The 12,734-nt window shown below is 36.9% G+C and overlaps 1 protein-coding gene across 5 annotated transcripts in view; it reads right to left on the reverse strand.

Moving 5' to 3' along the window:
• Positions 1-3,055: 3,055 nt before the first annotated feature.
• Positions 3,056-12,734, reverse strand: part of GPM6B (glycoprotein M6B) — a 259,232-nt gene continuing 249,553 nt past the window's right edge. For 4 of the 5 annotated variants that reach the window (XM_039339845.1, XM_039339849.1, XM_039339844.1 and 1 more), the window contains 5 exons: positions 12,296-12,452; positions 9,965-10,133; positions 7,989-8,062; positions 6,883-6,948; positions 3,056-4,765 (listed from right to left, as the gene is read on the reverse strand). In XM_039339845.1, the coding sequence (XP_039195779.1) occupies positions 4,616-4,765; positions 6,883-6,948; positions 7,989-8,062; positions 9,965-10,133; positions 12,296-12,452 (616 nt within the window). In that variant the 3' untranslated portion in view covers positions 3,056-4,615. Of the gene's footprint in view, positions 4,766-5,153; positions 6,156-6,882; positions 6,949-7,988; positions 8,063-9,964; positions 10,134-12,295; positions 12,453-12,734 lie in introns of those variants that run through there. The other variant, XM_039339846.1, reaches the window with a different exon arrangement.

A 12,734-nucleotide genomic window follows, 5' to 3' on the forward strand; every position in this document is an offset into this window, starting at 1 on the left:
ACACAGTGAGTCCACTCTCTTTTACACACACACACATACATACACACATAAACACAGTGACAGAGACAGAGAGAGACAGAGAAGCAGGGAAGCGGAAGTGCCTCTCTCTGTCTCTGTCTCTCTCTGCAAATGGCAGAGGAGGCTGGGAGCCACAAGGGAAGGCTCAAAGAGCCGCATGCGGCTCCGGAGCCGCAGGTTGCCAACTTGCGGTCTAGTCTCTTCTTAAAAACCTCCAGTGATGGAGCACCCACAATTTCTGAAGACAAGCTGTTCCACTGTTAATTGTCCTCACTGTTAGGAAGTTTCTCCTTAATTCCAGGTTGCTTCTCTCTTTGGTCAGTTTCCAACCATTGTTTCTTTTCTTATTTTGCCCTCTGGTGCTTTGGAGAATAGTTTGACTCCCTCTTCTTTGTGGCAGCCCCTCAAATATTGGAATACTGCTATCATGCTGCCCATTTCTTCTTTTCTTTAGACTACCAAACCCAAGTCCTGCACCCGTTTCTTCATATGTTTTAGTCTCCAGGTCTTTGATCATTTTAGTTGCTCTTCTTGGAACCTTTTCCAAGGTCTCAACATCCTTTTTGTAGTATGGTGACCAAAACTGGTTGCAGTATTCCAGGCATGGTTTTACTAGAGTTTTATAAAGCGGTACTAATGCTTTGCGTGATCTTGATTCTATGCCTCTGTTCATACAATCCAGGACTGTATTAGCTTTTTTGGCTGCTGCTGCACACTGCTGGCTCATAATCAATTGATCGTCCATTAGAACTCCAAGGTCCCTCTCACAGTTACTGTTTTTTAGCCAGGTCTTACCTAATCTGTACTTGTACCTTTGATTTTTCCTACCTAAATGTAAAACTTTGCTTTTCTCTACATTAAAGTTCATTTTGTTGGATAGGGCCCATTATTCAAGTTTATCAAGATCATTTTGGATCCTGAGCTTGTCTTCTGGGGTGTTGGCTATTCCTGCCAGTTTAGTGCCATCTGCAAATTTGATGAGTTCTCCAATTTTAAAATAGGGGAATAATAATTATACACTTGTTACACAATTAAACCTCTTTTTAAAAGTATTTGTGATTATTATATCTTACTGTTAAAGCAAAAATTATTCATGGTGACTTTTCTTCAAGCTATTCAGGGAAAGTTTGGAAATGAAAATAATGTAGGATCCTTGCTCTCTGAGATTGGTTGTTTTCTTGCAGACATTTCATTACCAAAGGACGTAACATCCTCAATGCTAGAAGGGAGTGAGGTTTGCTCTCATTTATATACTAGTGCCTTACATTTGTATTTTGCAAATAAACTTGTTCACATTTGTTGAATTGGATCCTGAATGAATAGGTTCTCATGAAGTGGCATAAAGTCTTGAAAGATCACCCAGGATACTTTTGAGCCTGTGAAACAAGGATGAAGTCCCTCACCTGTGAGCTTGATCTGTTTCTCATAATTGATACTAGCTGCAAGAGGGGATAGATTCCAGATGTGAATGCATCTTTGAAAAAAGCATTAATTTTACCAACCTTGAAAAATATGTTTGTCCCAAAAACAAAAAATCCAGTGTTTCATATTATCACCAACTTTTTTTTCCTAGGGAAAGTTATAAAGAGCTGGTTAATGGCACAATAAAAGTTGCTTTGCTCTGCTCTGCTCTGCTCTGCTCTGCTCTGCTCTGCTCTGCTCTGCTCTGCGTGGAGTGGCAATTACATAGGGCTATGGATAAAGCACATTACATGACTTCCATCTAGTCTAGATTGGGCTATAGCAAACTGGAAATTGCATTAATCACTCTTAGACAATCTGCGATTGGACCTTTGGGGGGTATGCAAAGAGGAAATCTAACTACTTATTTATAAAGGTTTAAATTAATCTGCACGGTAATATAACTGTGGATATGATATATAGCTAGAAATACATTTATGAACATATATGTATGGTCATAAATAGGTACCCCTGAGCTGATTTCCAGATAAGTAGAAAAATGACTCTTTTCAATTTAGCAAAAATAAATCCCAGATAAAAGCTATCCAAAATTCCATCATTGTAAGATAGATCTCTCAAAGAAAATTCAATACTATTGGCAGCGTTATTGTTTTATGCCATCTCCTAAAAGAGGAAATCTAACTGCTTATTTACAAAGGTTTGAATTAATCTACTTGATAATGTTATAACTATGGGTATAATTAGAAATACAATTTATGTATGGTGATAAATAGGTGCCCGAGATGATTTTCAGATAAGTAAATACATGATTCTTTTCAATTTAGCAAAACTATATCCCAGCTAAAAGCTATCTAAAGTTTCATCATTGTAAGACTGAGGTCTCAAAGAAAATTCAACACTTGGCACTATTGTTGTTTTGGGCCACCTCCAAGGGTCAAGAGATTGAGAATATTGTTTTATTGCTCCTTCCTGAAGGGCACTTTTATTGGGCAATATTGCAGAAATAACGGTTGAGTCATTGGACACTTCAGTATGAGTTGTTCCAGGGCTTCTTTAATAACCTTAAGCTTTTGAGACAGGTCATCTGTCAGCTTGGGATGTGGTACTGATCATTTCCTTAAAAAAAAGACGCCTTTTGTGGCTAGGATCCTCTTTACCTTGGAGATTGTCTACTGCAAGTGGAATCTCAGGTCTGTGAGGCTTGGGATTTGGAATCAGTGTATTACAGTGGTTTCACTCCAGTCTGTGATTGAAGGGAAGTCAGCCCAATTCAATTCAGCTTTAGAACAACTATATGCAAGTGACTGAAGAAATCATTTGTGCATGTGGGGAACATTATTAGCATATTAATAATATACAGCTTTACATCTCCATCTTGTCTGGAACTGGTGGGCAAAACAGGCTGAAGTTGAATTTATGTAAACTGTTGCAATATACAAATAAAGTGAAATCAAAAAGATTAAAAATATGTATAGCAACACGGAGAGACTTATCTTTCTTTTTATACGAACTCTCCAACTATACATGTAATACATGCAAACTTATAATTGTGTGCTACCCCAAAACCAGAAGGAATGTACAGTCACAATTATTTTAATGACACACAACTATTGAGTCTATTATCTACAAATATTTATTTGTAACATTTCGATATAACTACAGGAAGCCCTTGGCACTGATATAAAATATTGATTCACGGTTAGGTTACAAAAAATTATACATAGCAAAATTTAATACTTTTACATAAAAAAAATAGGCTACTTAAACAAAACTTCAAAAAACTCCCAGTAATAGCTACAAAGAATTAGAAAAGGATTAGGCTTTAAGACATTGTCTGTTACCTTTATGCAAACACTGGACTAGAAGAACACCTGCATTGCTGTAGAAAATTGTCTCCTTCATGCAACAGGTAAAAACACTAAACTATTTCTTACTTGCTTTATATAGATTTTGCTTCTTTAAAAAAAGTCAGCTTTAGACAAGTTAAATGCAAAGTAATACCTGATTTCATTTTCCATACCAATCTTTTTTGTTCAACCTGTCACTTTCAACAATTTTTTTATGTTCTAAAAGAGCATTCATATTCAGCACACATTCAAAACAGGGATGCATGACTTAATTGTTCACTGATTTGAAATTCACTGATGCATTTTATTTTTCTTCAAACATTTATGTGTTTGTTTTTTTAAAAAAATAGCACACCAAAAAAAGCATCACTAGTAAGCTAGCACTGAAATTTCTGAAAATGCTAGAAGGCAGAGATATTAAGGGAGACAGTTTGAAATGGCACCCTCTGTTTTTCAAACATCACAATTTTTCATAAGAGAAAACTATTACAGCTTATTGGATTGAGCACCAAAACTGAGGTGAGTGTTGACCTGTAATCTGAGGGGCTAAAAGTTTTTAAATTCTTTAAAGTTTTCATCTTCAACCTGAAACAATTGAGTGACTGACCAGAGAGTAATATTTTCTGCTTTGATAAAATTGAGACAGGATAATGATATCCCAGCTGCTGTATGCTATAAATGCTCAGAGACATTTATAGAAAATAAACATTAAGGCAAAGCTGACATTTATTTTCGGAGAAGGGAATCACTATTCTGATTTCGGAGTCTTGGTCTATTTTATTAAACAATTTTTAAAAATCCCCTGGGGCAAGAGTTCCCCGCTTACTCTGATAAGTGCAGTAAAACAAGAGAGTCTCATTGCAGCTTTAATGTGCAAGGTCCAGTTTTAATTTTGACAGGAACTGAATGTCGATTTACAATGTTCTGAAACCATATCAAACAAGCATTCAGAATAAAGGAAATATCTAGTTAAATCCTAGAATCTGAGTTACACCTGTGCAATTATATACAGCCTTTTCAAATCTTCTAGACATTAGAGGGCTGGATAATACCAACTCTGGTACCCTGCTTAGGAATAACAATAATAATAATGTTATGATTGCCAAGAGAAATCCATGAAGGTGTTTTAGTTAGCAAACTATTTTTTTACAGTGGCCTGGAATGTGATACCCTTTTCCCCCCAATTCCAAATGCAGTGCTAAAAGGAATTAAGGATATTCTCTGTAACTTTTTCCTATGGATATGGCCCAGGAGTGCTTGGACAATATATCTGCTTGATGATTTGTCGGAGCTACAAAATTCTTCTGGAAAAAGGCTCTGGCAAGCATTTATGTGTAAGAATTGAGTTGCTCTTTGGACCGAGACTGGATATCTTGAAGTTCCTGCTCTTCTTTAGCTTTGATATCCTGGTAAGCCTGCATTTTGCTTGCATCCTTTAAGTAGGCCCAGTTAGAAGATAGTATCATGAGGGAGTGGATCTGGAAGAGAAGGGTGAGCATGATGGCTAGTGAGTATGTCAAGAGGCAAAGCTGGCAGCTAGTAAGATTAATACCAAGTCATTCTAAAAATATATTAAAAATAGGCAAGAAAGTTTATTTCTAAAAGTATGTAGAATGCTGCATGCTGAACAAAGAAGCAGCTGGCAAAAAGTTAGGAAGGAAAAGGAAGAAAAACAATTAATGGGAAAGAACGGAAACAGAAAAGCTGAGAGAACATTGTCCATGTTTACATGCTGAAGCCTCCCAAGCAAATCAAATATGTAATGGTTCTTCCCATTCTCATCTGCCACCTGAAGGAAAGGAAACTCTACAGTTGACCACTTGATTATGTTCCATTGTATTTCTTGGGAGTAAATAGAACGAGATATTGGGTAAAAAATGTTTATTTGGTGCTGCATAGTCAATAATTACACTATGGGAATTATCAGGTAAGAGATGAGTTATCAAAAGTGGAAAGTTTTCTATTTTCCATAGGTAAAAAAATCCACAAAAAGCAATGTAAATAAGACATGCTACAGGTGAACTGTATAGGCTTTGTGTCTGACTGGAAAATGAATGGATATGTTTGAATGAAATGCTAAACTAGTGAACAGGTATTCTGAAGTTTAGTTGTGTCAAAGCAATTGAGTAATAAAAGACTTCATTGGAGTTACAGCTAGTTTTATTTTATATTGCTAAAAGAAAGTTGAGTGAGACTTGAGAACTTTGTGAACAATCTAGTATTTCTATGACATTGGGTGTTATCAAGAAGCAAGCTCATATATTATGTGTTGTCTACTGTATAACACATTTTATTGTTTTTCATATTAGTGAACAGTAGTGATAGAATAACTTATTGTATTACAGAGCTTAATTGACTCAAACATTGTTTCACAAATAATTATTAGGAAAAAATAGCCTGATAGTAAATGAAAGCCCCTCTTCCTTTAAAACATGGGTGTCAAGCTTGCCACATCAAGTGATGTGTCGCAACATATCATGACTTTTTTTGCATTGCCAGAGCTGGGGTGGGCATGGTCTCCATATGATGCAGCCGGCAGTTTGATACCCCTGCTTTAAAAGGATGATTTACAACATCACTTTAAGATTGTGTTCTCTCATAGGATAGAAAATAGCCAGGCCTCACTCACACAGTTATCTGTATACAAGAAATAATTTGTATTAATCTAAAATGCTTAAAGATGCTTACTGAAGCTATTTACAATTTACTGTAACAAACTTTAAAAATCTAGACTCTTGGTCTAGGGTGTCAGTGGCATTTTAAACTACATAATGCAGCTTATTCAATTTAGAATTTAGTGCAGCAATCTTCCCGACTCTTAAACTTCAAAACAGCAAAGTTATATGTAGTAGCCATCATGTAGATCAGCTGGTGGAAGAGAACAAAATACAGCAGATAAGAGACAATAATTTGCCTTTTTGGCAATTAGATTTGTATTAGATCACAAAAAGACTGTCAGGCAAGGATTTCCATTTTAATAAAACTTAATAACAAAAAATCTAAAGTCTGTTAGGTTTCTCTACCCCTCACTTTGGCCACAAGAAGGGCATTTTGCTGCCAAGGAATAGTCTTTGCACTTGACTAACAAATTAAAATCTAATCAATGCAAAAAACTCCTTGATGAATCTCACTAGTACTTCCTCTACATCTACTATAGATAGTTAAAATAAGCTAATGTGCTTTGCTTCAGTAAAGTTTCTTAAATTGAAACAAATATAAATGTTTAAAGGGAAAAAAAGAGAAGATTATTAATTAAAGCTAATTCCAAAGTTGAGGAACATTTTGAAGTATTCTAATATTTCATTATTACCAGCATACTTCTATAAGGAAATGCCTTATTTTGACCATGCAAGAGAATGGAGTTAAATAACATAGCCAAAATGACTTCAAAAAATCCCAACAATAATAAATCTTACTGCTTAGGCAAAGCTTTCTTGGTAACAATAAATCTTCCTGTTGTTTGGAGTATCCTCACAAAACTATAGCCAGTGCCAACCAACACAAAAAGTATAATTTCGCTTCAGTTTAAATACTTGGTTTCATTTGACAAGGGGTTTTAGTTATTTTAGAACTGAAAGAATATAATGATACTCACTAGAGCTATAACAGTAGCACCCGCTCCAGCACAAGCCACAATGAACAGGTGATATGACAAGTAGAACTGTAAGGATAAAACAAACGACAGTTTCAGATTAGCAGTTCTTGGACCCTAACTGGCAATCTCATTCTATGGTGTGGAAAAAAATAATATAATGCAAATATTGATACTCCTCTTTTGTATGTGAATTCTCATACTAATTTTTCCTTAGGAATACATATACTACAATACTGTAAGCCATTCCCAAGTTACTTCTGTTCCTCACACTAGAGATGCTACACAGGATCTTTGAAAGCATTTAAGCACCAGAAGACCATTTTCACTAAGGTAATATTTTTTTTACAAATTTCTAGAATACATTCTATTATAATCTTACTGTAGCCAAGTGAGGTTTCTGATAGTATAGAAAGAAATTGCATCAATAATTTACACTTCTGTCTCAATCTTTGTATAATCAGTGCCTGGCCATTGTAAACAGCTGATGAATGATAGTCAAATTGTTCTGGATGGGATTGATCTTTTGCATGTTTTTGACAATCTTAGTTGGCTGTTATGGTCATATTTGATGCTATTACAGGGATGTTTGTTTGTTATTTGTGTCCCACATATATTACAACTAACTCAAAGTGGTGAACATATCCAAACACTCTCATCCTCCTGTTTTCCTGTTTCACACTATAATAAGGAAAACCTAGCTAATTTGTCTACAACACAGGTGTCAAACTCGCCACGTCATGTGACATGTCACGATGTATTGTGACTTTTTTTACATTGCCGGAGCTGGGTGGATGGGCCAGCAGTGTGACATCCCTGGTCTACAATGTGCATGTGTTTGCTTTTAAAGTAAAACATACTTCAAGCTGCAGTTGCAGTAGGACTATATATAGGCTGTATTCCTAATGCTCACAACATAATGAGCCCTCATCTGGTATAAAGAGCACACTTGTTCTCCCTAGATTAATTTAGCCTCGCATTAGCATTATTAGCACTATCTCATGAGCAATGTGTTGTTCCTTCTTGATTAATTAATTTTTAGATAGCTGATTGTTAGGTAATTTTATTAAAATATGGATGAGAATAATGAAGCATTTTGTCTCCTTTACCTCAGGAGTGCTGCACATATTAGCTAAGGTCGATCCACATGCCTTACCGGGAATAGCATTCCAAGGGATGATTCCTGAAGTTAAATACCAAATAAAACATTTTAATGTTAGTTAACACCACTTCCCTTCTTGAAATTCAATTTCCCTCCCACCTGTGGACAAGTTCTGTTACTTTATCATTCACCTACATGTTGCCCAATGCAGTCTGGACTTGGCATTACTAAGTATGAATTCACTAAGCTGTGTTCTCCTTGTCAAAATGTGTTCTCAGATTTAGGATTCTCATATGGTAAACAAATGGTTGTTTTAGTCATCGAGGACAATGTCATTTGCTGTGCTTGTTGCCTATATTCATTAGGTAAAAACTGCTTTTCAGGATTTACCTTAGTTTAGAGTGTGATGTTGCAACTACTGTCAGAACAATCCCACTCAGACCTAGCTTTTTTTTTTTCATCTACGTGAGCTGCTTTATCATACCAGAATCTCTGTTTCTATTTTCCACTACCCAACTTTGTAAGTATCCATTTTATTCTCTTTGTTTCTGTATTTAACAAACATTCATCATGTAACATCAAAACTCTCAGTGTCGTACAAGGGTAAATTTTTATCATCCCAAATATTTGTGCCTTCATGTCTCTCTTTTTAGAAGATTCTATTATTGTGACTGTGAATATAAGCAATAAAGTATGTATTCAGAAATCTCTTACAGGTCTGTAATAGCCATAAAATATGCAATGGGTACAAATCTGAACTGAAGTCCCAAATGATCATGGCAAGTTTCTTTGCTTGTTTAAATAGGACTTTACCCAGAGGTGGGGAAACAGCTGTCTAGCATTCCCAGCATCCTTCACTACTAGTCACATTGGCTCATTCCATAAAATATGGGAAGTCACGATTCTTAGCTTAATCCAGTGTTTCTCAATCTTGACAATTTTAAGGCAATGCTGGCTGTGGAATTCTGGGAGTTGAAGTCCACATGCCTTAAAATTGTCAAGATTGAGAAACATTGGCTTAATCTATTGGTAGGAGTTGGAATTTTTTTGTATGGAAAATGTCTTGCCTTCTGTTAACTGTTTAGTCTGAATTATTTTTATAGGTTATCAAAAAGATAATGGGTTATCGTTTTGTGCAGGCCATATTTTATTACTATATCCATCTTTATGCATTATGCTACTTATAATATTATATTCACGTTATTTTTTTAGAATTCATAGTGCATTTGTAAGTGCAGCAGTTTTTTTTCTCACATCCTCTCTAAATGATAATATCTGCAGCCCCATTCCAAATATCCAAATGTTGGATCACTATCCAACACTGCAACAAAAAATTATCTCTCATTTAATACAGTATCTAAAATAACATGGTAGCAAGCAAATTGAAACTAATTTAAGATACTGTAGATATATGGCCTAGATCAGTGGTGGGATTCAAATATGTGAACAACTGGTTCTCTGTGTGGATGCCGCTTCCAGAAGTCCATTCTGGGCTTGGGCAACAAAAAATTAGTTACCGGTTCTGCCGAAGTGGTGCGAACCAGCTGAATCCCGCCATGGCCTAGATGTGTTAAAACTAGAACTTTAATTCTCTGGCTCTTCATTACATTGAATAACTTTCTACATACATTTATAATTGTTTTGTCCACTTTTCATATATCATTTACTACATTACTGGATTTGACAATAACAAAACACTATGTTAAGCTCTCCACTATGTGTATAAAATATCAGCCTCATTGTTAACCTTTTATCGCTGCATTTACTGACCAATTAATAAGTATATTCATTTCAAAATAAGAAAACAGGGTAAAAGATATCTATATACATGCAGTGTAATCTGCATTAATTGCAAAAGCAATAATGTGTTCAGAAAATCCACACATAGTTGCTTCTCAGTTCATCTCATGAGGATAAGACAATTCATCTTGAAAGCAGGACAAGTAAACAGGATAAAACATTTAATCAGATTAAAGTAAGTACCATACTGCCGGATATCCACACAGATCTGGTCTGCTGAAGTCATATTTGCTGAGAGTGATCTGATGACCTCACAGGTTGACCACATGTTGTAGAACATGAAGACTGGCACAGCAGAGAATCCAAAAACACCCAGCCAGGCCACCCCAAGAACATAAGTGAGGAAAACAAACTGTGAAGAAAACAGACATTTTATGCAGAAATCTTTATTTATAGTGAATTTGAGTGAGAGGAAACTGGCACATTATTGATATTTCACATGGCCTTGACTTACCTTTCTATAAATGCCTTCCATATCCAACAAAACCACAATACTTTGTTTAAAAATATATCCCTATCAAAATAGTCTGACTTTCTAAATTGTGCTTAATGAAATAATAATTTCAGCTTTCAATAAATATAGTGAGGGATTAGCTACACAAGCAAGTTTTCATTATGAGCACAAAGTATTCGTTATGCTTACCATCTCCCCAAGGTCTCCATTTGGATAAAAAGTATTCCGGTGGCAGCGGAAAGGAGATGGGGGGAACAGGAGACAGGTACTGAGTTTGTACCAAAAATAAAAGTTTCTGGGGTCCATGATCTAGAAAGAGTTCAGGTACCCATTCTCTGCAAAAGAGTATGGGTACTTAAACTCGTGCGATATTATGGCATCCAGGAGCTTCCTTTACTCTCTTCTCCCTCAAAGGCAGAAATCACGGCAGAGAGGAGACAGATCTTCTCAAGATGAGTCTGAGGTAGCAGGAAGGGAGGGCGAAGCAGTTGTGGGGGATGGGGGGAATAGAGTGAATATTGCAGAGGCTCTGCAGTCATTTGTAAGGGCAAACAACTGCTGTGGTGCTACAACATTTATAATTTTGGAATTTTCTCATAAACACTAGGCGGCACTTATTGTGTAACTTTGAACAAGCGTTAAGTAAACACTCTTATCTAATGTCCATGTAGTTTGGCTGTGTGTCATGTCCCTTTTTTCAGGTGCCCTGCCATCCTGGTGGACTGGGGAGGAGGCCTCTTTGGGGAAGCATTCTTTGCATACTTTTGCTTTTGCTGTAGCTGTTTGGGAATTAGGGAGGGGGATCGTCTTCGGAGATGGAAAGGACTCCTTCCAAGCCAGTTCCAGCCTAACACCAAGGTCACTGTGCCCCGAAGATGAACTGTTATCAGTCTTGTGCTTCGATATTCTCAAAAAAATCTTGCAGCACTATATTGGCTGCGGGTGGACTGGTCGGGGGGGGAGCTGTGTTTCAAAGTGGGGAGAATAGCTTGAATTAATAAATTCAACCTAATTCTTAAGCGCATTAAACAATGAGCACATAAAATAATGATCTGTCTTTCAACCGCATCAAGAAAGTCAGCTCACAAGCAGAAAGCAAAATGTTACTGACCTTCCTATATCTTAAATCAGACATGTCAAACACAAGGCCCGGGGGCCGGATGCGCCCCACGAAGTGATTTCATGTGGCCCACGAAGCCATCCTGGAAACAGTGAGGGAATGGCCCCTGCTGCCTTGGCCCTGGCCCAGGCCAGCCGGGAGCCAATGTACAATTTTGTGGTGGCCATCTTGGCACTTGCCCCGGTGGACCATGCCTTGGCACTTGCCCCGGTCCCATCCCCTTCTGCCAGAGGCCCTCAGATCTGTCCCATTCCTGCCCAGGCCCCCACAGGCACCCTTGATGCAAATGGTCTAGAACTGGCCACACCCACCCACCCAGTAGGCCACACTCACTCTGGCCACACCCACCCAGCCCCCCGAGGGCAACCACAGTGCTGATGTGGCCCTCAGTGAAATTGAGTTTGACACCCCTGTCTTAGATAATCAGAGATTAAGTAGCTTCAGCTTTAAAATCTGGTGGAAAAATAAACTGGATCAATAAAAGATCCTGAAGTAAACAAAACTAGCCTGCAAAACTGTAAAGAATAACACTTTCTTCAAAACCTAGGTTAATTCTTTTCTAATGAAACAATACATTTTTCATTTTAAAGGGAAATTTGAGCATTTTGCATTTGTAGGCAGTAAGAAAAGCCTTCCAAGCTGTATTTCATGTGCTTGGAAGCACAAGAAGGAATTTACAAGAAAATCAATATGAACAAGGAAGCCTCAGATTGTATCAAATGATATGTGGTAAAATACATATCTGAAAATGATTTCTGTTGCTCTTCAGAATGAAGGATGCCCTGATAAGGTCAGTATTTCTGAAGTCGGATTTGTGAACAGCTCTTCCAAGTACAAATACTATCTAGCAATGGAACAGTTATGCATTATTGATAAAATTTAATCTGATGCTTGAAAGCTTTTACTACAGAAATAGTGATTTATGCTAAAACATACTCACCATTCCACTGATGCAACGACCACAGATTGTTGTTTTGAATTCACCATGCAGCTCCTTCACAGCACTTGTGGTATAAAAACCCTCTGCTAGCAGAATGATTCCATACAAGAAAAAAAATGATGCAATTCCATAGATCACATATTGCATAAGTTTTATTCTGAAAAGGAAATAAGGCATTTAAGACTATGTCCTTTATCATCATATGAATATTATGGTTCCGACATATAGAGATCGGGCTCAGCACCCCAAAAGAAAACTAAAGTTTTAGGAGACTTGGTTTAATGTCATGGTTCCGAAGAAAGAGACGAATAAAGCAGAACTCTGAGGTTTGAAAATCCCTCAAAAAACATGTTTATTAGTTACAAAGTATTGGCACGGTCAAAAGTGAAACCAAGTGTGAATACAGAAGTAACAATTACCCAATTACACAGTTAAATGT

This window comes from Crotalus tigris, unplaced genomic scaffold (assembly GCF_016545835.1).
Source record: "Crotalus tigris isolate CLP2741 ecotype Arizona unplaced genomic scaffold, ASM1654583v1 scf7180000017740.2609645, whole genome shotgun sequence".
Classification (NCBI taxonomy): Eukaryota; Metazoa; Chordata; class Lepidosauria; order Squamata; family Viperidae; genus Crotalus; species Crotalus tigris.